This window comes from Ostrea edulis, chromosome 3, assembly GCF_947568905.1.
Source record: "Ostrea edulis chromosome 3, xbOstEdul1.1, whole genome shotgun sequence".
Lineage (NCBI taxonomy): Eukaryota > Metazoa > Mollusca > Bivalvia > Ostreida > Ostreidae > Ostrea > Ostrea edulis.
This window is the reverse complement of record NC_079166.1, coordinates 63,285,428-63,310,772: the sequence shown is the minus strand read 5'-3', so window position 1 is coordinate 63,310,772 and position 25,345 is coordinate 63,285,428. Positions and strand designations below refer to the sequence as shown.

The 25,345-nt window shown below is 35.9% G+C and overlaps 3 protein-coding genes across 3 annotated transcripts; 1 reads left to right on the top strand and 2 right to left on the bottom strand.

The window, feature by feature from the left end:
- Window positions 1-1,580: 1,580 nt before the first annotated feature.
- On the bottom strand, window positions 1,581-2,907 carry LOC125675400 (complement C1q tumor necrosis factor-related protein 3-like). Its single transcript, XM_048913034.2, has 3 exons — window positions 2,819-2,907; window positions 2,159-2,301; window positions 1,581-2,018 (listed from the first exon to the last, which is right to left on the bottom strand). The coding sequence occupies exons 1-3, from the start codon at window positions 2,824-2,826 to the stop codon at window positions 1,621-1,623; spliced, it is 549 nt and encodes a 182-aa protein (XP_048768991.2). The 5' UTR covers window positions 2,827-2,907; the 3' UTR covers window positions 1,581-1,620.
- A 5,907-nt stretch (window positions 2,908-8,814) lies between these two features.
- LOC130052710 (heavy metal-binding protein HIP-like) lies at window positions 8,815-10,146 on the bottom strand. The gene is made up of 3 exons (XM_056158475.1): window positions 10,017-10,146; window positions 9,394-9,536; window positions 8,815-9,253 (listed from the first exon to the last, which is right to left on the bottom strand). Exons 1-3 carry the CDS (start codon window positions 10,022-10,024, stop codon window positions 8,856-8,858), a joined length of 549 nt encoding a protein of 182 aa, XP_056014450.1. The 5' UTR covers window positions 10,025-10,146; the 3' UTR covers window positions 8,815-8,855.
- A 1,276-nt stretch (window positions 10,147-11,422) lies between these two features.
- On the top strand, window positions 11,423-16,528 carry LOC130052709 (uncharacterized). The gene has a single exon (XM_056158474.1). It carries the CDS (start codon window positions 12,178-12,180, stop codon window positions 15,790-15,792), a length of 3,615 nt encoding a protein of 1,204 aa, XP_056014449.1. The 5' UTR covers window positions 11,423-12,177; the 3' UTR covers window positions 15,793-16,528.
- The last annotated feature ends 8,817 nt before the right edge of the window (window positions 16,529-25,345 follow it).

The following is a 25,345-nucleotide window of genomic DNA, read 5'->3' as shown; positions in this document are numbered from 1 at the left end:
GGTTCAATACTGATCCTATTTGTGTAAACTTATTACACTTGGCACACCTCTTGGTTTTGAATTTGACTACGGATAACTCCGTTTACCTGATCAGAATATAGGGTTCACGGCGGATGTGACCGGTCGACAGGGGGTGCTTACTCCTCCTGGGCACCTGATCCCACCTCTGGTGTGTCCAGGGGTCCATGTTTGCCCAACTATCTATTTTGTATTGCTTATAGGAGTTATAAGATTGATCACTGTTCGTTATCTTCACCTTTCATGATAGATAGTTGCTTCTTCAACATAAATGGAAAACAGAAATATTCATATCTAGCGATCAGTCATCACCCCCCCCCCCCAAATTTTTTTAAACACCACTCTGATTCCACTCACAAGTACTCTGAAGTTGAAATACAAAATATTCTAGAGTTCCTCATTGACAATAACTTCGTGGTCTCTGGTGATCAGGTCTTCCAACATTCCTGTTGGAATTCCGTGGGGCACAAATTAACTTGCTTTGTTAGCTGACCTGTTGAAGCAGAATTTATTCAATTTTTTTTACTTTTACGTGAGAAGAAAACATCTCTTGCTATGGCGCCTTTAATTCTATATTTAGATATATCGACGACATATTATATATTAACAATAATGATTTTCATTCATATGTCGATTCGATATATCCCTGTAAACTCAAAATAAAAGACACCACAGTCATCCACTTTTGCTTTATACTTAAATATCTAATTTGAAATAGATATCGGCAGTAAAAAAACAACTCAACTTTATGACAAACGGGATGCTTTCAGCTTCTCCATCGTCAACTTCCCATATTTATGTAGCAATATTCCATCATCACCTGCATATGGTGTTTATATTTCCCAACTGATTCGATACGCAAGAACTTCTTCTATATATTGTCAGTTTTAAAATCGAGGGAGCCTACTGACAAACAAGTTGCTGGTGCAGGGGTTTTAACAGTCGTGTTAAAAGTCAGCATTTTGAAAATTCTATGGTCGTTATAACGACCTAGTTTTCCAATACAACTCAATGCCTGGCGTGTTTCATATCAATTGTTAGATCATTCTTCACACATTCGTTTTGAGTACAGATCACTCCGTTTACCTTATCGTGATATAGAACTCATGGCCGGGTGTGGAACGACTTTTCAACACTTTACCAGTTCTCATTATATTAAATGCCTGAGTCTTGCGGTTTGCTCAATGTGATGGAACTCGGAAATACTATTAAAAAGAATCACATTGTAGAAAGAAGGTATTAAGGCTTGAAGATCTGAATTTCATGAAAAAGTTACATTTCCTTTCTGCTTGTTTTGCTCCTATATCTGACGTTAGAAGCTTTCCTTAAAAACCTAAAATTAGCTCCCACTAAATATATATATACCCATAATTTATGGAAATATAGCTAAATTTGTGTCTCAATAAAATTACCACTTATACGGTATTTCACATTTAATTTATGTGCAGAAATTAGACTTTCCCTGTATGACGTTTTTACAGTATACCTATCGGTTTAGAAAATGTAAAGCTTGTCATTTTAGCTGCAACACAAATTGATCAAAAGAAAAAGGACAATGTATTTCCAAATGATTCGCATTTATTGACAAAGCAAACTTAATGACTACAGTTTAAAGCCAGAAAAATATGACCAAGATTCGCCATATATGTATTTTCCGTGATTGTGGTGTGCTCTGATCCACACCTGTTCTCTTTCCTTCATTTTGATATTGACCGTGGATGAGCTCGTCAGGTGATAGCCACTCTTCAGTATTCTACCATCAGCGTAATTCTTTGCAACGACATTACCATTCTTTACAATCTCCGTATGAAACTCTTTTCCCGAGTTAACCAGAACATTCCAGTTAAAGGAGTATACCCCATCCTCCGGAGCTGAAAATTTTCCTGTTGTTACGTCATATCCTGATCCTTCATTTAGCTGCACTGTGTCAAATTTAACCGGCTGAAATTTTCCAAGATTGGATATGTGTTTCTGAAGCAGGGCTTGGAATGCAACAACACCTACAACAGAGTACAAAATACAATAAAGACAGAATAAGCCACTATCAATAATACTAAACTTTCATAAATCAGGTTCCTTAATGATTAAATATACAGGTATCAAAATAAGAGAATTAATAAACTTATTCAAGTTCACCCACCCCTGTTTGCACAAGGTCTGTCTCTGTATCCCAGGCCAGTGCATATTGTGTGATAGTTTTTGTATTTGGTCACGATCTGATGTGGTGTGTCAGATAGTGTAGCAGTGAAATGCACTATGAGAAACAGGGATAATAGGAAAAACCTGTAATAAATGTATAGAGTGGTCAGACAAAAACCTGCAACAAATGAATAGAGTGGTCAGATAGATAAGTGATACAATGTAAGAGAAAAAGTCCTCAATAAATCAACAGGGTGGTCAAATAGTGACAATAGGATAAACCTGCAATAAAGACAGGGTAGTCAGACAATATGGTAATCATTACAGTTTATGATATCTAAAACAACTAGAAGAGTGAGATTTTAACGTGAATTTATCATAAGACCGTCTCCTAAAATTCAGTTTCCGAAAATGTGATTTCCTAATTAATTTGATCATGATGAAAATAATGAGACACGACAGGAGATTGAATACTGCATAGAACTAGGTATTTCTTTTTATCAAAACGGGCGACATTTTTTCATCACATACATGTTTTTCAGTTGAGTTGCATCAAGAAATTGGTGAGATTGAATGAATTGATTATATACGATTATATTGACGATTTAGAAATGAAAGGTTGTGTAAACATTTGATTGAGTATAACGCGATCACAACATACCTGTACATATTAGATCGTACTGAAATGATCTCAACAAATAGTCAGAGATAGAAATGGTTAAGATTCCTTACCTGAACGACGAGAAAGCTGGCTCTTATATATGCATTGTGTATTGCATTAAAAAGACATATGATACGTGGTTTTCGTGATAAACACTAAACGTAAAAATAATCGATATAAGCAGATACTTATTTAAAACGCGGATGTTGTGATACGTGATCGGTTAATGATTCTAGACATTAACTCATGCATGCACGGGTGGATAAACGATAACTAGCAACATTCAGACAATGGAATTTTGGAGCCCTAATAAAATAAAGTTAAAAAGTACATGTATTGTCATAAATTACATGGAGTTTTGTTCTGTTGTACAATAGTGGAAGTTGTATACTAAATCATGCCTAAATGTTGTCTCCATATAAGCTATTCTTTGATATTGATACATGCTTCTCGATCTTCAGAAGAGTCTGACCTGTCATTTTGTTGATTGATTGGAACAGCATTTCATTCATATATATATAGTAAATACATACATCAATAAGAGTTGGCAGCAGGTGCTCTGACTACATGTATATACATCCTCTCCATTGGTCACGGGTCAATTATAACAAGGTATAATAAAATATTTGATTTAAACTAATTTAATAATAATGATATAAGGATTACACAGAAGGCAGCGCCTATATAAGCCTCCCTCCTTTAACCCACAATATATATATGTATGATATATGCATAATAGATATATTTATAATAGATAAATGCATAATAGATATACGGATGTATATTTAATTCCTGGGATAAAAGTTAGAAATTATTCGAAATTAAGAATATCTTCCTCATGCATAGCTCCGATCCTTGGACGAATTTGGCTCAAGTTCTTGGCACTCTGCTTTTCCTTTTAGCTGTCACAAGTTTATTGTTATTTCGGATTTCCACAATTTCGGGTTGAGCATCATCGAAGAGACATTATGTGTCGAATTGTGCATCTGGTGCATCAAAATTGATACCATATAAGTTTTACATATAGTACTTGGAAATATCAACAAGCAGCAAAACGATTTGGAAAAAAGAGATACATAAAAAATAAAAGAAAGGAATTAAATCATTATAAATAAAGGGAGGATACAATTGGATGTCAGGTTTGATAAGAATATAACAAATGTATATACAATAGTTTAGATTTATAACGATCTAGTTCGTCAATACAACCTCGCATTGGGTCAAATGCTGTCTGACGTGTTTCATACCGATTGTTAAGCCGTTCTTGGCACACTGATTTGACTGCCGATAACTCCGTTTACCTGATCAGGATATGGGGCTCACAGCGGGTGTGACCGGTCAACAGGGGATGCTTACTCCTCCTAGGCACCTGATCCCACCTCTGGTGTGTCCAGGGGTCCGTGTTTGCCCAACTATCTATTTTGTATTGCTTGTAGGAGTTATGAGATTGATCACTGTTCGTTATCTTCACCTTGCATTTACAACTATATTTAAGAAATAAAACTTATACTTCTTTTTTATGCATGTATCAAACGAAAATTGGACGGAAAACTTCATCAAAGCACGTAGTGCAGACAATTGTTTATTTCTTATCATTTCATTATATTATTAAAATAGAAAAACAGAGTTTCTCTCATCCAAATATTGATGTTAAAATCACCTCCCAATAACATTGATAAATTGGTATCAAGGACTTTTTCTAATTTAGCTAAAAGAAAGTACCTTCAATTAAGTCTTGAGTTTCTTGGTCTATAGATGACACCAAAATACTTTTGATACACAGACTCATATTTGCTTATAAAATCCCAATACTAAGTTAAGTTATATCATTTCTTTTGATATGAAGTTTGTTGTATGCAGACAAAGCTACCCTTTTCTCATATAATTTTGATTTTGATTAATGTGTTGAACACTGATAAGATGCGAATTACTGTATCAAAAACCATAAGAAAACTTTGATAGTTATTTGAACTTTGATACTTTAATTTCATGATTAACTACCAATACAAACATGGAGGCTATAGTAATATATGGTAAAATAGTTATCGTTCATTTTACAATTTGTATGGAACGTTTACATTCTTCTGTTTGAATTCGTGCTACAGATAATTAAATCCTAATTCTTCCTATTTTCAATATCATACAGATACAGATGAGTTAGTGCCATTTAAGGGCCTCAAGAGGCATAGTATAATTTCGTCACTCAAGAATGATTTTTATTTCAAATTTCAATTTCTTTTACGATATATTTCTTCGATATATCTCTTTTCTAACTGACATGTTTTTTTGAAGATTTTATCCGTAGATATAAAAAATATTAACAAATAGCGTTTTCAATTTTCAAAAACATTTTTTTTCTAAACAAAAATGGAACGGTTATATCTTAATCTTTTATGCATGCTTTATTAGATATTCATATCGATTTGATGACACACGGGGTGACTTCAGCTTTTCCATTGTGAACTTCCTATATCTACTAGGGCTGTTCGATATGTATTGTGTATTGTACGATATCTCAAAAGCATTCAACTCAAATAGTGAAATGAACATTACATCACTGCAAAGTATTCACCGCAGTTTGAAATATATAATTTCAATCTCTGAATGCATTTCTAAAATGCGTCACGGTACACTGAGTTAGGTAGACCTCTGAAGCACTGACTGATGACCGAGCCAAGGGATTGTCGGGACTTGTAACGATGACCAGATACGAGATTTTTTTAAGTTTTTAAAAAAGGAAAAAGTCGCATGGGGCTAGATCTGGAAAGTATGGTGGGTGTGGCAAGACGGTAACCTTCTCCGACTTCATAAATTGCTTCACAAGCTTAGATGTGAGTGATGGAGCATTATCATGAAGTAGACGAAAATGCCTAAATCCTGACACAGGGCGTCGTTTGTGATAATATTCCTTGAGCTTTTTTAGTATAATACCTCAGTAATACCGACCTGTAACACTTTTGCCCTTCGGCACCGGAATTTGTACGGCTATACCATCACATGAGAAGAATATGCAATAAAGAATCTTATTTGTGTTTTTGGTTCTTTTGGCAATTACATGCCTTCTACCATGTTTAGTTAGTCATATTTTGGTTCCAATTGTTCTTACTGGTTCGAAATAGTGAACCCATGTTTCGTCACCAGCAACGTTTGCAAATTGTTTTTGAATTTGGGAAACATTTTGAGCAATTGCTTAGCGGTTTATACTCGTACCCGTTTTTGGTCATCTGTCAATATTCTCAACCCGTTTCCCAACCATTTTTACAACAGTGGTCAACGACTGGCTCTATTGAAATAACTATAAGTTTAAAACTATGTGGAGCTGAAGGCTCGTGTTTATACCGTTGGAAAAATATTGAATAGAGCAATTCAAGAGTATCATCATCTACGAAATCGTGCAAAACTTTATCGCGCTGTGGTACAATACACATTACATATAGATCATCCCTCGTATCTCCTAGACTATATGTGTACGTCTATTTAATATCGATTTCTTATGACAAAACGTTTTCTTTTATGCCATAGTATGCATAATGATTCACAAACACGTACATAAGATGTTGCAGACGGATTTTTTTCTTGGCATGAAAAGCGATTGTACTTGAAGTCTATTTGTGCTTCATGAATAATGTAATTAAGTTATTCATCGCTTGTCACAGCTGCGTGTATCGGATCTGCAGAAAATGTTTTATGGGAAAACTCCCTTTTTCATAATTATCAACTTTCACACATCTGGATTCTTTCGTCTCAGTTCTTAGCACACACCACTTTCCGTATGCTTTCACAACACCGTAGGATGCAATATACAATGGTGGATAAGCAAGAGTGTTTGTTTTTTCCTCAAACACAGAAACAGTTAAGAATTTTTCAGCAGTGATTTTATTGGCTGAAAAAATGCAAACGAAAGAAACATGATTGAGAAATATTTGGGGCAACCTGATCCTAGGGGAATAAATTGAAAGATTGCATGAATAAATGATAGAATGAAGAAAGCAAAATTACAACTAGAACCAATGCTACACTTCTAAACAAACGGAATAATTAAGCACCACTGTACATATTGTAAGGTGTTAATAACTTGATCTGATGAATAAATCTAAGTTTGTGTAAAACACGGTGGTTTGCTTTGATATTGGGCCGCTGGTAAATTGACTTTCAATATAAACGAATTAATAAGAATTTACAAGAGGGTACACACAGTTTATTATCCTTTACATAGAATGGTTAAATTATATGAGTATGTGAAATATCTCGTATTTTGATTAACAGTAAACCTTTAAACAAAGAAGATGAATTAAAACCTTATGTCATATAAAAAGTAGAAATGAATTATTATTTTTAAGGCAGAAAAGAAATTCAGGATTACTTGAAGAGGATCTCCATACTCTCATTTGCAGGACTGGATAACAAAATTCGAATTACCAAAAGATGAACTAATTTAAAGCTTTTCAAAGGACAAAAAGCCTGCAAGAATTCAAAAAAAACTTGGAGTATGAAAGATTATTAATATAAATAGTTATTTCGTGGTCAGCTTGCCTCCATTTTGTGTCTCTCTCAATTATGACAAATTTCACATATAAGTAAAATGCATATACAAAGTCGTGTTGAATTTAGGTTTGCACTCCGTCCGTCTGTCTGTCAGTCCGGCAAATCAGTTTTCCGCACTTTTTTCGACATGCATTAATTTTATATTTGTTATATTGTTTCACATTGACAAGTTACAGATCAAGTTCCAATTTTGTCCTGGTACATTGATTGTATGCTGAGTTATGACCTTTGGACTTAGTTTTGACTTATATTTTCAGATTGAATTCTAAACAAAGTAACCATGTTTGCATTCTATTGTCGTCAAGATTTCACAAACCATAGGGGACTAATATGTATACGGTGTGACCGTTGGACCGAGCGACGGATGAAATGGTCATTGGGGTTTCCCAAGTGGTAATCATAAATCCGTTAAGTACGGTAGATTGTGATTTATTTAATATATTTTTTTTTTCATGAAATTTTCCTTGCGCTAAACACCCAGTAACATATCAATATTAAAGGGGTTTATATGGGGACAACATTTCTACATGATCCGCCTATTCATTGAATGCGGGAAATAAAACGCAAGGCGAAGTAAACTGTGCATTTTGACGTCACATTTAGCCTCGAATTTTTTCTCTTTTTCAAAGCAAACAATTGTAAACAACAACAATACATCCCGTATCAATCAAAAACCCGTTAAAACTAAACAAAATTAACCAATAAAATCAAAATGGTAAGAAAGTAACCGTAAGTATATCGTATATTCTTATTTAAAGAAACTCATGAACTCGTTCATCTATTTAGTCGTATTACTGTTTTTCTACTTGATGATTGGCTAAAAACTGTACAATAATAATCACAACATTCATTTTAAACAAACTGGGTGTTTGAATTACAAATTACACGTCAGTCTTGTATTTTTGGCATTCAGAATCAAAACACGAATAACTCTAGAAGCAACTAATGGACAAAGCAATATGGCGGCGCCCATATGGATCACAAAATTTTCAGTGAACGTATTTAGAGATTATCTCTATTCATTTGCTGATTTTCTCATTTTTTATTTTACATACGTGTTACCTTTAGAGCCTTGCTTCGCGGACGGGCATTCGGCCGTCCGAGCTTCGCTCGGTATTTTCTTTCTTCGAATTACAAACTCCCTAAAATTAGTTTTCGCTAAATATATACACTCATATATATTGTATGGAAATATCGCTAAATTTGTGTCTCACTAAAATTACTACTTATACGGTATTTCACATTTAATGTATGTTCAGAAATTGGAATTTCTCTGTGTGACATTTTTAAAGCATAACTATCTGCTTAAAAAATGCAAAGCATGCCATTTTAGCTGCAACACAAATTAATCAAACGAACAAAATTCATTGTATTTCAAAGTGAGTCGCATATGCAAGGTGAAGATCACGAACAGTGCTCAATCTCATAACTCCTATAAGCAATACAAAATAGATAGTTGAGCATATCTTTATTGTCAAATTAAACTTAATGACTACAGTTTAAAGCCAGAAAAATATGACCACGAACTGCCATGTATGTATCGTCCGTGCTTGTTGTGTGATCTGATCCACACCTGTTCTCTTTTCTTCATTTTGATGTTGACCGTGGACGAGCTCGTCAGGTGATAGCCACTCTTCAGTATTCTACCATCAGCGTAATTCTTTGCAACGACATTACCATTCTTTACAATCTCTGTATGAAACTCTTTTCCCGAGTAAACCAGAACATTCCAGCTAAAGGAGTACACTCCATCTTCCGGAGCAGTAAATTTTCCTGTTTTGACGTCATATCCTGATCCTTCATTTAGCTTCACTGTGTCAAATTTAACCGTCTGATAAGTTCCAAGGTCCGATATGTCATTTTGAAGCAGGGCTTGGAATGCAACAACACCTACAACAGAGTACATAATACATTAAAGACAGAATACTCCACTATAAGTAACACTAAACTTTCATAAATCAGATTCCTTAATGATTAAATATACAGGTATCAAAATAAAGGAATTAATAAGCCTATTCAAATTCACCAACCATTGTTTGCACAAGATTTTTCTTTGTATCCCAGTCCATTGCATATTGTGTGATAGTTTTTGTATTTGGTCACGATCTGATGTGGTGTGTCGGATAGTGCAGCAGTGAACTGCACGGCGACAAACAGGGATAACAAAAAAACCCTGTAATAAATGAATACAGTGGTCAGACAAAAACCTGCAACAAATGAATAGAGTAGTCAGATAGATGGTGAGACAGGGTGGCCAAATAGTGATAATAGAATAAACCTGCAATAAAAACAGGGTGGTCAGACAATATGGTAATCACTTCCGTTTATGATATTCAATAACTAAAACAGCGAGATTTTAACGTGAACTTATCATCTGACCGTCACGTAAAATTCATTTTCCAAAAATGTGATTTCCTAATTCATTTGATCATGGTGAAAATAATGAGACAGGACAGAAGTTCGAATACTGTATTGAACTGGGTATTTTTTATCAACAAGGGCGACATTTTTTCATCAGACACATGCTTTTCAGTTGAAGGTTTTCAACAAATGGGTAAGATCGAATGAATTGATTATATACGATTATTTTGAAAAGTTTGAAAATCGAAAGTTGTGTAAACATTTGATTGAATATAACGCTGTTACAACATACCTGTACATATTCGATCGTACTGAAATGATCTCAACAAATAGCCAGGAATAGAAATGGTTAAGATTTCCTACCTGAATGACAAAAAAGCTAGCACTTATATATACATTGTGTATTGCATTAAAAAGACATATGATACGTGGTTTTCGTGATAAACACCAAACGTAAAGATAATCGATATAAGCACATACCTTTTAAAACGCGGATGTTGTGATACGTGATCGGTTAATGATTCTAGACATTAACTCATGCATGCACGGGTGGATAAACGATAACTAGCAACATTCAGACAATGGAATTTTGAAGCCTTAATAAAATAAAGGTAAAAAGTACATGTATTGTCATAAATTACATGGAGTTTTGTTCTGTTGTACAATAGTGGAAGTTGTATACTAAATCATGCCTAAATGTAATGTCTACATATAAATGAAAGTTTTGAAATCCTATTAATGTAAAACTTATACGGTACCAATTTTGATGCACCAGATGCGCATTTTGACAAATAATGTCTCTTCAGTGATGCTCAACCGAAATGTTTGAAATCCGAAATAACTATGAAGTTTTAGAGCTAAATATAGCCAAAAACAGCGTGCCAAAAAAGTGGAGCCAAATTCGTCCAAGGGTAAGAGCTATGCATGAGGGAGATAATCCTTAATTTTGAAATGAATTTCTAAATTTTATAACAGCAATTAAATATACATCCGTATTTTCAAGCTAGTAACGAAGTACTTGGCTACTGGGCTGTAGAGACCCTCGGGGACTAACAGTCCACCAGCAGAGGCCTCGACCCAGAGGTCATAATGTAAAACGTATACGGTACCAATTTTGATGCACCAGATAAAGCTATTATTTGATATTGATATATGCTTCTCGATCAGAAGAGTCTGACTTGTTCATTTTGTTTATTGATTTGAACAGCATTTCATTCATGTATATAGTAAATAATACAGCAATAAGATTGGACAGCAGGTGCTCTGCCTATATACGCCCTCTCCATTCGTCACGGGTCAGTTGTAACAAGGTATAATAAAGTATTTAATTTAACCAGTACTTTATTATGAATAACATAATGAGCAGGAAGCGCCTATATAAGCCTTCTCCTTTTACCCACAATACATATATATAATATATGTATAATAGATATAAGTATTATAGATGATATATTCATAATAACTATAGTACATGGAAATATCAACAAGCAGCAAAACGATTTGTTAAAAAGAAATGCATAAAAAAGGTAAGAGAAAGGAATTACATAGTTATAAATAAAGGGAGGGTACAATTGAATGTCGAGTTTGATAAGAATAAAATAAATGTGCATACAATAGTTTACATTTACTACTATATTTAAGAAATGACACTTATAATTCTTTTCTTATACATGCATCAAACGAAACATTGGATGGAAAACTTTATCAAAGAGCGTAGTGCATTGATAATTTTTTTTTCTTATCATTTCATTATATTTCTAAAATATAAAAACAGAGTTTCTCTCATCCATATATTGATGTTAAAATCACCTGCCAATACATGTGACATTGGTGTTTTTTTTTGTATCAATAACTTTTTCTAATTCTTATAAAATCCCAATACTAAGGCAATTTATATCATTTATTTTAACATGAAGTTTGTTGTATGCAGACAAAGGTACCCCTTTCCCATATATATCCATATCATTTTGATTTTGATTAGTATGTGAACACTGACAAGAATGTGAATTACCGTAAAAATATAGTATGAATCGCATATATCGATCTCATGCACCCATGTGTGTCAATAATCACACCCATGCGAAATAAAAATAGACCCACACACTTCAACAGAATAAGCAGTAGAAATCTACTTTATCAAAAACTATAGAAAATCTTTAATAGTTACGTGATCTTTGATAGTTTAATTTAATGAATTACTATCAATACAAACATGGAGGCTATAGTAATCTATGGTAAAATAGTTATCATTCATTTTACAATTGGTATGGAATTATATTTTCCCGCGTTTCGTTAGTAATAGCGGGAAAATGTTGTATTGACGGTACAGTATATTGTACAGGTAGAATGGAATGATCCATTATTAGCCAATAGAATGTGAGTTAGAAAAACAGGTTTTCGAGCTGCAATTCAGGTATTCACTTCTAGCCGCCGCTCGTCACGAGATAGACGAAATGGACGCCCAAGCAGTTCAACGGCAGATTAATGAAACTGTTCGGATTGCCAATAACGAAATGCTTAGCAGTTTTTCGGACCTTATAGATAGCAAACTTTCAGAGATGCAGAATTCCATTACCGAGAACCAAAAAGCAATTGCAGTTAGACAAGAGGCTAGAATCGAACAAGCAATTTACGACGGGTACAAATTCAAAAAACGCGGCAACGAGGAGCAGCACAAGCATAATACCAAAGTCCTATCTAAAATACAGGAGGCCAGTGAAAACATCAAGGAACACAGAACAGAAGAGGCTCAGCTTAGAATTGCAGAAGGTGTTGATATCATAAGACACAGACAAACACTGATAAAACTTGCAGATTCTTCAGAAACGGGGTGGAGGGCTGTTGACGAGTATGTTAAGAACCCCATCGCATCAGATTCTGACGACGAGAAGAAAATCATCAAGGCGCAGTTTAGGGCTGACAGAAAAATAAAAGACGTAAAAAAGCGACGCAGGGAACTGAGGGAAGTCAAGAGTCCCTACAAGAAGCCATTGTTGTCGTCTCAGACAACGCCCAATGAATCTACCTGGAAGCCCGGCCACTGTTATCGTTGTAACAAAAGGGGTCATTGGAGAAAGGATTGTACAGAGAAATTAGATGATAAGATAAGTGCATTTGTTTATCAAGAAAATCATTTGAATACACTCGCAAATAATAGTGAGAATTATGATAATGCAATGAAAAATCAGTCCAGTAATATATGTATTTCACCTGTTGGTCGTTTAAAGGAAAATATAGGTCAATGGCGTTCGATTGGTGCAAACAGGTATATTTTAGACACTATTGAATATGGTTACAAAATGCCTTTGTTTACCACACCAAAACCGGTTGAACTATGTAACAATAGATCTGCGTTAGAGAACGCTGAGTTTGTAGATCAAGAGATTAAAAAACTGCTCAGAAAGAATTGTATTGAGGTGTGTTCAAGTAAACCGAGGGTTGTAAATCCATTGACGGTAGCGGGAAACAAAATAAAAGAAAGGTTAGTATTGGACGCTAGGCACGTGAATCCTCATTTGTTTAAATATAAGCACAAGTATGAAAATGTCTATGTTTCAAAAAGCTTATTTCAAGCAGGTGATCATATTTTTTCATTTGATTTAAAGAGTGCATATCATCACATTATGATGCATGAACTAGACAAGGAATATCTGGGCTTTAAATGGAGAAGTAAGTATTATGTGTTTAAAGTGTTGCCGTTTGGGCTCAGTACAGCAGGTTACATATTTTCTAAGGTTATCAGAGAAGTGTTGAAATTTTGGAGATCCAAAGGTTATAAAATTGTCATCTATTTAGATGATGGAATGGGTGGAGCTTCAACTTTGCATAAAGCAGAGTTGATGAGTTTAGAAATTCAGAAAGATTTGGAGAACCTCAGGTTTCTAATTGCAGTAGATAAAAGTCATTGGGAGACAGTGCAGGAACTGATATGGTTAGGGTATGTTTGGAGTACAGTAAACAACAAAATATCGGTTGCTATGCCTAGGGCGAAAAAGCTTAAAGTTTCTATAGAAAATGTTCTGGAAGGCTACAATTCTGGATTTGTTTGGTTTGAGGTAAGAAATATCGCAGCAGTGGTTGGACAAATAATCTCAATGCAGATAGTACTGGGTGATGAGGTCAGACTTAGGACAAGGTATTTATATGCATGTATTTTGAATCGTTCCAGTTGGAATTCAAAAATAATGTTGTCGACAGAGGCAGTAAGTGAACTTAGATTCTGGGAAACATCAGTGGAAGAAATGAATAACAATGGTACCCCATTAAGTCAGTTGACAGAGTCTGATGTAAACAAAGTGGTAGTCTATTGTGATGCCTCAGACACCGGGTTTGGCGGTCATTTGACATTATGCTCAGAGGGTGGGCATACTGATTTAGAGTGGTATGGAGTGTGGAATGAATGGGAAAGTAAGCAAAGCTCTACTTGGAGAGAGCTTGAGACAGTTAATAGAATATTATCAAAGTCAGTTGACAAAGTTGAAGGCATGTCAGTTGAGATCAATTCTGATAATCAAAATGTGGCGCATATATTGAGAGTGGGAAGTAAAAAGAAAAAGTTACAAGATATTGCAATGTCGGTGCATAGTATGTGCAAAGACAAGGCCATTCAAATAGAAGGTAAATGGATACCCAGAGAAGAAAATTGTAAGGCAGATTCTTTAAGTAGAATTACAGATTGTGATGACTGGTCAGTTAAACAATGTGTATTTGATTATTTTGATATTATATGGGGATCACACACGTGCGATAGATTCGCCAACTTTTATAACAGTGAGTGCAAGAATTTTAATTCCAAATATTGGTGTGAGGGGTCAGGCGCTGTAGATGCGTTTTCGCAAGTGTGGACATATGATGTCAACTGGATTGTACCACCGCCAAAGTTAATTCCGGAGGTAGTAAGGAAAATTGAGAATGATAAATGCAGTTGCACGTTGGTTATACCGGAATGGAAGTCCGCTCCCTATTGGCCAATGTTGGTCGATATGGAGGGAAATTTCAAATTTTACATTAAGAATTTTTCGAGAATACAAAGTGTGCATGCTCTCTGCAGAGGAATAGGTCTGCAGAACAGCATTAAAAAGACTGCAGAAAAGCATGGCGTTGAACCTGGAAGTTATTTGGCAGATATGTGTCCATTCTTGAGCAAATGGATTTTGTGCAGCAAAAGTGAAAACACTATCACATCTTACTTCAATGCTTTTAAAAGATGGGAGGTTTTCATCACAACACAAGGACACAGTGCGTTACCGGCAAGTCCGATCCACGTAGCATTATATTTGACGCATTTATTACAGTCGGGGGCATCTCAACATCCCGTGAACAATGCGGTATACGCTATTAAGTGGGCTCATGATTGTGCGGGTTTAACTGATCCAACGAAAAATTCATTTGTTAAGTCTGTACAAGAAGCTGCAAGACGAAAAGCCAGTCATAGTATCCAGAAAAAAGAACCTATCACCAAGGATGTGTTAATTGCACTTTGTGATACATTTATTGATGAAAGTGATTTGTTAATTGTAAGAAATATTACAATGATTTTGTTTTGTTTTGCCGGTTTCCTTAGGTTCGATGAGGTTAGCTCATTAACATTTAATGATGTGATTGTACGTGATGATTACTTAGTGTTGTTTATTAAGAAATCCAAAACAGATCAGTACAGACAAGGGAGCGAAGTTCTTATCGCTAAAGGTTCAACGTCTGCATGTCCAGTCAATATGTATTTGAGATATTTAGATCTTCTGGGTTCAATTGATGACAAGCAATGTTTCTTATTTAGACCAATTTTTAGGTCTAAAGATGTTTGTAAATTAATTTATAAGAACAAAAAGCTTAGTTATACTGCGGCTAGAAGCAATATTTTGTCTTTGTTAAAGACTGTCGTTGGTGAACACGTTAATATAGGTATTCATTCTTTAAGGGCAGGTGGGGCGACTGTGGCAGCGAACTCGAACGTTGATGAAAGATGTTTGAAAAGGCACGGTAGATGGAAAAGTGACACTGCCAAAGATGGATATATAGTGGATTCTTTGGGGAAACGCCTTTTGGTGTCAAAATCACTGGAGTTATAGGAGTTTTTTCTTTCACAGTCGGTTGTTTTTTCAACCCCTTCTTTGTATTTTCTAGAGCAATCACGGCTGGCTGTCAGGCAATGTATGTATGTTAGTGTTATGTTTATGGTGTTAAAATGTAGTATAGTTAATACTTATATTTTCCCGCGTTTCGTTAGTAATAGCGGGAAAATGTTGTATTGACGGTACAGTATATTGTACAGGTAGAATGGAATGATCCATTATTAGCCAATAGAATGTGAGTTAGAAAAACAGGTTTTCGAGCTGCAATTCAGGTATTCACTTCTAGCCGCCGCTCGTCACGAGATAGACGAAACTTAATGGATAATTAAATCTTATGTTTTCATACATGCCATGCAAAGGTTAAACATTTACAAATAAGTTGTGAGGTCCGTTCACAACCCCCTGCATCCAGCGGCACTTGGCAACGGACACAGGTTTTCTAGAGTTTTTTGTGATTTTCATCGTTTTATTTCTAGTTTTTTCCTGGCCGGCCCTGATGCTATATAGAGGGGATTGGAGGTATATTTAAAAGTATTGTTATTTATGTATTGCTCATATTCTGTATATGGAGTTGGAAGGTTATCTTAATTTTTGTATATGGGAAAACGACTTGCTTTTCCGCGAATTGTGTACTTAGAATACAATAAATTACGGGCGTCCAGCAATCACGGCTGGCTGTCAGGCAATGTATGTATGTTAGTGTTATGTTTTTGGTGTTAAAATGTAGTATAGTTAATACCGTTTACATTCTTCGGTTTAGATTCGTGCTACAGATGATTGAATCCTGATTCTTCCTAGTCGCTACTGCAGGAGGCATCGGTCAACTGATCAGAGAAGTGATGTTCATTTGACCCTATATATTTGCAAGGTTGCCTTCAATTCGAATGACTAGGGCAGTAATGTTCATTCTGGCGTCGATAGCCAAGCAAAGATGTTGTGTTCCTTTAACATGATCAGGGTGGTGATGCCGAATCTGAGTTGCAAGGTTGTGTTCCTTTCCAATAATCAGAGCAGTAGTGTCGAATCTGACGCCGATAGACAAGGAAAGTGACTAATGAATGCTGAAAAGAGTAAAACAGCGTTAGGGTTAATCCATTGATACATATGGTTGACAGCAATATTTCATATTATATTTCATATACAAAGTGAAAATATGGAACAGTAATCAATCTCATGACAGAGGAGTACGCATCCCCTGTCGACCGGTCACACCCGCCGTGAGCCCTATATCTTGATCAAGTACACTGAAGTAATCAGTTATCCTTCATTTGGTGTTACTATTTCAAATTCAACGAATTTATTTTTTCCTGCAACAGACACATAGAACATCAACGACAATAATAAATGCTATAATTATCATTATCAGTAAAATTTATATTTCACGTCTCTTAAGGTCAAACGAGACTTATTCAAATTCACTCACCCTTGCTCACACAAGCTTTTTTCTATTTATCTCAGCCCACTGCATATTGTATGATAACATTTGTATTTGGACACGATCTGTTGTGGTGTGTCAGACAGTATAACAGTGAAATACACAGGTAAAACAAAATTATTGACTGCTTGATTGTATATTGTTTAACTTCCCTCTCGAGATTATCTCATTCATGTGGAGACGTCACCATTGCCGGTGAAGGGCTGTAAAGTTTAGGTCTATGATCGGCGCTTACGGCCTTTGAACAGGAAGGGATCTTTATCGTGCCACACCTGCTGTGACACGGGGTCTCGGTTTTTGCGGTCTCATCCGAAGGACCGCCCTATCAGGTCGCCTCTTAAGACAAGCAAGGGGTACTGAGGACCTATTCTAACCCGGATCCCCACGGGACTTCGACATTTTCATTTTTCTAGGTCAAAGACAAATTAGAGAAGAGGATCCAGGGTTTCAGTTTAAAGAGAAACATGAAAAATCTGATAGGCTTGAGGTCTGGGGACCGCTATTAGGTGAAGCCCCCCGGAAGCTCCCAAGTTTTACCATATTTTGATAACGAAACCTGACATAAAACTAGCAGTATTTTTAGTAAAGTAAGTGTTAATTCTACTTTTTTAAAATTCGCCTATTGTACTATACTACTATTTTATTAACTTTTATAAGATTTCTAATGTGCAGTCAAATTCTATGTTTAGTTTCATAACAGCAGGGCCGTAAATTACATGGAGGCGGAGGAGGCAGCTGCCTCCTCCAACTTTTGAGCCAAAAAAAAATTAAAATTTAAAGTTCATTAGAATTTATGTTGTTTCCAATAACTAAGAACATGATACCTCCCTTAAAAAGCATTCCAAATCTTTCTTTTAGAATGAGTTAGTCAAGTAACATCTTAGAAGGCCCTAGAATCAAGGATTTTGCACGAAACGTGTTCAGTGTGCACAAAATGTGCTCAGCGTCTGGGGGCCTGGGCGGCCCCCAGACCCCCGGTGACCGCCCAGTATTCCGACGGTCCGATAGTCCGACGGTCCGGTAGTCCGACGGTCCGATAGTCCGACACTCCAATAGTCTGACGGTACGATAGTCCGATAGTCCGAAACTCCGATAATTTGTGGCCACATATAAGAGATCGCTATGAAATAGGCAGCAGAAAACATGATTAAGTGCCGTGTGCCAGAGCGATTTTTTACGTCACAAGAGCAAAACATCGCACAGTGGGAAAACTTTGAACGGGTTCGACCTATATCGGGTACCTGTAAAGTGCGAAACGAAACGAAACGAAATCTACCGAAACGAGACGAAACAGATTGTATAACCGAACTCTATTAATTATAATAATTAAAAGTGGTGTATAACTGAACTCTATTAATTATAATAATTAAAAATGGTATCTTAAGCCCCTGTTAAAGTTACCACATATAAATAAAATTCGCCTACCCATTGTGGTAAGCTTTCGGCTTGACCGATACAAAGTTTTAAAAGTTGGAAGAGAGTGAGTAAGCACAAAGTTCATATCCGAAGTTGATTGAATACCCTGTGCAATTAGTTTCGGATCCATAAATTTCAGAACAGAGGGTTACAGTTCGGCATAAATACACGTTTCAGTATTTTTTGCTCTAAAGACAAATATATGTATACATGTGGATATTGTGTATTTGTATGTAGTATATCAAACGGTGGATTCTGAGTATGTCTTCCCGTTCTCTTTGTAATTTCTGCTTCCCTTGTTCATAAGCCTTTTGAGTTTACAAAATGCTGACCTCCTCCTGATATTATTGCATAAAAAATTCTGTTTTCCGTCCAGTTTTCAATTCCCCATCCTAGCAACAAAACAAATGTATAGAGTTATATTAAGACTCACTACATATCAATAATAATTTTTAATAACACATGTATATATATTTTACCGAATTGCATTCATATAATATGGTATACTATCTAACTTTTTCCATTATTGAAAGTACTCGCACCTCAGCAGTTAGAGATAAAATAAAAGGTTAAGAGCTCTTCCTGCTTTCAAATTTCTCAGACACCAGTTTCTTAAAACAATGTATCTATACCCGAAGGCGGATCCAACGCCAGCGACCCCACCCCTTGTTTAGTGTGTTTCGCCAGACCTCTGAGACTGTAACTCTCCGTTCTGAAATTTATTGATCTGAAACTAATTGCACATGTTATTTAATCAACTTCGGATATGTACATTTTGCTTACTCACCACCTCCCCCCTTTCCAGCTTTTAAAACTGTGTATCAGTCAAGCTGAAAGCCTACATCAACGGAGAAGCGAATTTTATTTATATGTGGTAATTTTCACAGGGGCCTAAGATACCATTTCTAATCAAAGAATTCGGTTATACAATCTGTTTCGTTCATTTCGGTGGGTTTTCGTTTCGGTTCGCACTTTACAGGTACCCACCTACATCTACATGTATATATTTCGGCATCGTCGAAAGCCCACGGTCGATTACGCTTCGTTCCTTTTTCCATCACCCGTGTGTTCATTCATTCCTACTCGCTGTGTGTGTGTCTGTATGTATGTCTGTCTGTCTGTATGTATGCTGAATTTAAGGAACATTTTCATCGTGTCCTTATAGAGAGCTATGTAGATATACATATATATACAGATATTTATAGGCTTGTAGGGAGGGCTGACAGCGGATACTCGTCAGGGACGTAGCAACATAGGAGGCGGGGGGGGGGGCTGATCCCTTCCCCACTTTTTAAAAAAAAACTTACCTTTCTTCTTTTTTACATGTTAAAACTCTTTTTGGTTCGGCTGCCCCCCCCCCCCCCATCCTTTCTGGCTGGCCCCCAGCTTTCCCCTTTCAAAAACGATGCCACGCGCCTGCTCGTGTCCCCTTAACACTTTCAAAAGTAGGGAGTGGGGACAAGAGTATGTAATGTGCCCCCTCCTTACACTTCTGGGACCCCAAACGAGATCCTCATCTTTATATCAAATGTTGTTTGATAACATCCTCCCCTTAATTCTAGTGCAAGAAATTTCTGTTCAAAAATTGTTATTTGCTATAAAGAAAGGTATACCATAAAATTGGTATAAAATTCGGATATACAGATTTGCGTTGAAAAAGTTAGATAGGCTCTGATTGGCGCATAATTGCATTATTGTCGTCCCATACAAAAATTGATTTCCTTATTGATTGTGTTATGCCCCGTTATACTGAAAATTTTCATTTAATAAACTTTTGCCCGTGGATGGGGGGGGGGGGGTAGAGAGAGAGAGACTTGATGCCTACTTCAAACTTTTAAGACTGAGCAGGGTGTAGGGATTCCTACCATTTTTAGCTTGTTATTTCAGGGGTTGGGGTGATTATGTAGGTTACCGTCGCCATCTCCATGACGTTTATGTGGAAAATTTTGGAATTGAATCCCATTTTAGCATGTGCCCCAATCTAAGTTTTGTGCTTTCCTATCAACACTTTACGGTATTTGACTACGGCATTGGCGTTGCCTTATAGCTAATAACAAATTCGTCCGAATAAATTGCTAATTCGTCCGAAAAAATAGCTAATTCGTCCGAACGAATTACTAATTTGTCCAAACAAATAGCTAATTCGTCCGAACAAATTGCTAATTTGTCCGAACAAATAGCTAATTCGTCCGAACAAATTGCTAATTTGTCCGAACAATTTTCTATTTCGTCCGAACAAATCGGTAATTCGTCCGAACGAACTACTAATTCGTCCGAACGAATTACTAATATGTCCGAACAAATAGCTAATTCGTCGGAACAAATTGCTAATTTGTCCGAACAAATAGCTAATTTGTCCGAACGAATAATATATTTATATATGGCCTTTCTACGCCGCCGTAAGTTCACACTTGAATGATTTTGGTTGTCTGATTTATAATCAGGCCGTGTCGATTTTGGCGGTTTCTGGTAATTTCCTTAAAATAATGCCTGCCATGAATAAATTTTAACTCTATTAATTAGCATTTTTGGTGATGGTCAACATGTCGGACTATCATCGGACCGTCGGAATATTGAACCGTCGGACTATCGGACCGTCGGACTACCGGCCCGTCGGACTATCGGACCGTCGGACTGTTACTTTTTTCGTTAAATTTTAAACTATCTTTTATACAAATATATCAAATATAATGCGGTTTTTTTAAAGCAGTTTTCTTGCATCATTTTTACGTACATGCATGTATGTATATATGATGCATGTTGAAATTAAATATTACTACATTAGTAATTAGATATTGATTCCAAAGGTTCTTAAAACGGTTTAAATCAAAAATAAAATAACAGCAAATCATTGTTTATATCTTCCAGCGAGATGTGGTTTCTTTAAAACGTCGAAAACCTGTGATCGATTTGAAACTTCGACCATTGTGGTGGCAGATTTTTTTTCTATATCGCATATGATTGATTGATTGAATATTGTTTAACGCCCCTCTTGAGAATATTTCACTCATGGAGACCTCACCACTGCCGGTGAAGGGCTGCACAATTTAGGCCTATGCTCGGCACTTATGACCATTGAGCAGGGAGGGATCTTTATCGTGCCACACCTGCTGTGACACGGGACCTCAGTTTTTGCGGTCTCATCCGAAGACCGCCCCATTTAGTTGCGTCTTACGACAATCAAGGAGTACTGAGGACTTACTCAAACCCGGATCCCCACGGGTTCATATATACATGTATATGTAATTGATGCACATTTACAGGTACACATATATAACAAAGGTAATTGAGCAGGATGAACATGTGTATATATACATGTATAGATATAAATATTCAGACACCGTAGTATCGAGGAGGGGTTGCCCCTCCACTTTGAGGGGGGGGGGGGATGATGTTGACCATTCCCTTGCTATGGGAACAACTTGATCAGCCTAATGACACTTCAACTTTTATCAATCTTATAAAATATATAATATATGGGTTGTGATGATTGTTACTAAAAGTTTATATTAGTATTGACGTACGCCCCCTCCATGATTAGGAATACTGGAGTATAACCGTAAGGTGATGTAGACACCTCTCTCTCTCTCTCTCTCTCATATCAAGGTGTTCTGGATAGGCCTGGCCCGCACATTGAAAAACGAAAATAAATGCATGATATTTATTAAATTCATTTTTATAAAAGGTATGTTGTAGTTACATATACTGTCTCTTGGAAACAGACACGTAGCATCATTTATCGGGGGTGGGGGGTGGGAGGGGGGGTCGAAGGATAAGTTGGTAGTTAATTATCAAATGAAAAAAACCTTTCTGCCTGATCTTCGAATTCTTAAATCGTCGGGGGGTGGAGGGTTATCCTTCGCTACATGGGTTCAATTAATAATTTTAAGCCTATTTTTTCTCATTCAATACTACTATCAAGAATATGGGGGGGGGGGGGGGGGGTCACTCAATATATCCTTATTCGCATATGAAAATAAGTGCCTGGGAAAAGCAGTTACATATACCACATTGTCTATACATGTACTCAAACAACTTCCCAGAGTCCGTTCTAGATTTGGACTGAATGTCGGTGCATGCAATGACATGCCCACTGACTAGTGTATTTTCATTTATCAAAAATGAACACTATATGGAGAGAGAGAGAGTTGGAACTACTTTGTAGACCATTTAGGGGAATATAAAGATATAAACACGGACACATTTTTGTGAGGCTTTTAAATACATTGGACGCATTTTTGTGAGGTTTTTAAATGCATTTGCTATATGAAATATACCATCTGAAGTTACATGCATATTTTACTGTACCCAAGAAAATGATATCCCATTCATGCAACATAAATTTGTATCGTTTAGTATATGTACATTTACCACACTTTATTCAATATATTTTGTAAATACCCAGAGCATATTTTATTCGTATGTACTGTAACATGTATATTGCATACACATGTAAGCAGACCTGTTATATATTCCTTAGTGTACATGGCATAACAAGTAATTTTATCCGACTCAATCGACGTTTTTAATCAAAGTGTTAATATTTATGACCAAAAAACAAAACCAGGAAAAAGAAAATTCAAAAGCCATTTTATTTTTCATATTTCATTTGAATAGGAGGACATCGAACAGCACCTTCGAAAATATGATTGCGTTCTACTGAACAATTTTTTTACAAATACACGCATTATTTTCCTCACTCTAATTAACACAAGATTCTTCCGCAAAATGCCTATGACCACGATGAAGTTACATGTAAATGAATTATGTATTTTCCATAGCATGCCAATTTTCAATTGTCTTTGATCTCAATGAGTATTTTTATATAAAAAGTTAAAATTGTAACTATAAGAAAAATATTCTAGAAGAATCAGGGGACTGTAAATCCTATAAGGTCGATGACGTCGTTCCGAAAAAGCGACCGTCGGAAGATAGCGTCAGAGTTAACAATGCAATATTGTAACGTCATTTTCTCAATATCAGCAACAAGTAAATGGTACATGTTATATATGAATGAAACGAGAAAATTATCACCTCTCTACCTGCAAAATATGATCGGTTTTTGAAGCGCGGCCAATTTTGGCCAATAACGTCCTTTCTCCTCTTTACCTATTTTTGATAAAAACAAGTATCACGTTCTTCCACTTCATATTAGCCCATTATCTGGCGTGATCTTTAACAAAACTTAAGATAGACATGAATTTCTGTCGCCATTTGAAAGATCGTGATTCTTTGAGTTGAATTCCCTTTAAATGAGTGACTTCAGGTCGTCATTATGAAATATATTTACATCACCAGTACTTACATATCCAGCTGAAATGAGAACAATAACATGTAGAAGATGGTCTATAACGAGACAATGTATAGTTTTATAATTTAAACTTTTACTGCAATAGTGGAATTCTATTTAGAGGAAATAGAGGAAGTAGACTTCAACTTCAATTATGATGGAATGCAAGGCAGAACTTGTAGGATCACGAATGTTGCTCATGCTGATAGCATTTTTTGTTTGGAATTGCAAGTTGTGCAAGGACTAAATAGGTTTGTCATTGACATATATTACAATTTTACCTTTTCCTAAGAAATTCCAACGAACAATTTAAACATGTTCCAAACCATAACATTTGTTCTCCAAGTTATCATTGAAAGCAATTCTTTACAAACCATTTCGCGAGAATAGTCTTCTTTTTGTAAAATTGAAAATCGCAAAATTTCCTCCAATGTCGAAATGTTCCAAATAATGGACAATTTCCAAACATTTCGTTGATGGCAAGTGTTGAACGGGATGACGAAAATGAATCATGGTCAAACCATGTGTTTAAGGGACAGGCTAATGCATTGACCTTGATCACGACTATTACTTATCCAGAGTCTAACAACACTGAATAGTGAGAAAGATTCCAGGAAATCGACATAACCAGCTGGTATTGATGTCATCACAGGACTGTACTACGACAATAACAAGCAGAGTTATGTTTCATGTAAACTTGTACCAGAATAAAACTAACGGTACTCGTACAGGGATCAATATCGCTTTGCAGATGAGGTCATTTGAATATATTTGCATTTTCATAAACGAAATCCCTGTTTCATGATTTTGTATCATATCTTAAGATGTTTGTAATGACATATGGTATAATGTACGTTAAAATAGTTATGAATTGGTCAATTCTCATAAATCCTATAAAAAGAACACAATCGAGAGCTAAGTAAAACCTGATCCTTGGACATTCCAGAAGTGAAATAAGGTGCCTTGGAGGAGTAAGGATTCCATGTTGGCCGTCACACCCATCATGAGCGCTAACTTTTCCTAAGATAAACAGAGTAATCGGTAGTTAAAATTACTACATAAAGAACTCCCTGTTACTTGGTAGGAAAAGCTTCAAACACTATTCGACCTAATCACAGGTTGTATTTGCAAGCTAAATCATTATAACGATTATACACTTTAGAAAATTAACTGACTTTAAATGAAATTGTTTAAGCTCCTATAACATCAATTTATTTTTCAGTAGTCTGTCTCAATTTAAATATCAATAGTACTCTTGGGTACTCTTACGTATCGAATCAGTTGATACCATGAAAGGTGAAGATAACGAACAGTGATCAATCTCATAACTCCTATCACCAATACAAAATAGAGAGTTGGGCAAACACGGACCCCTGGATATACCAGAAGTGGGATCAGGTGTTTAGGAG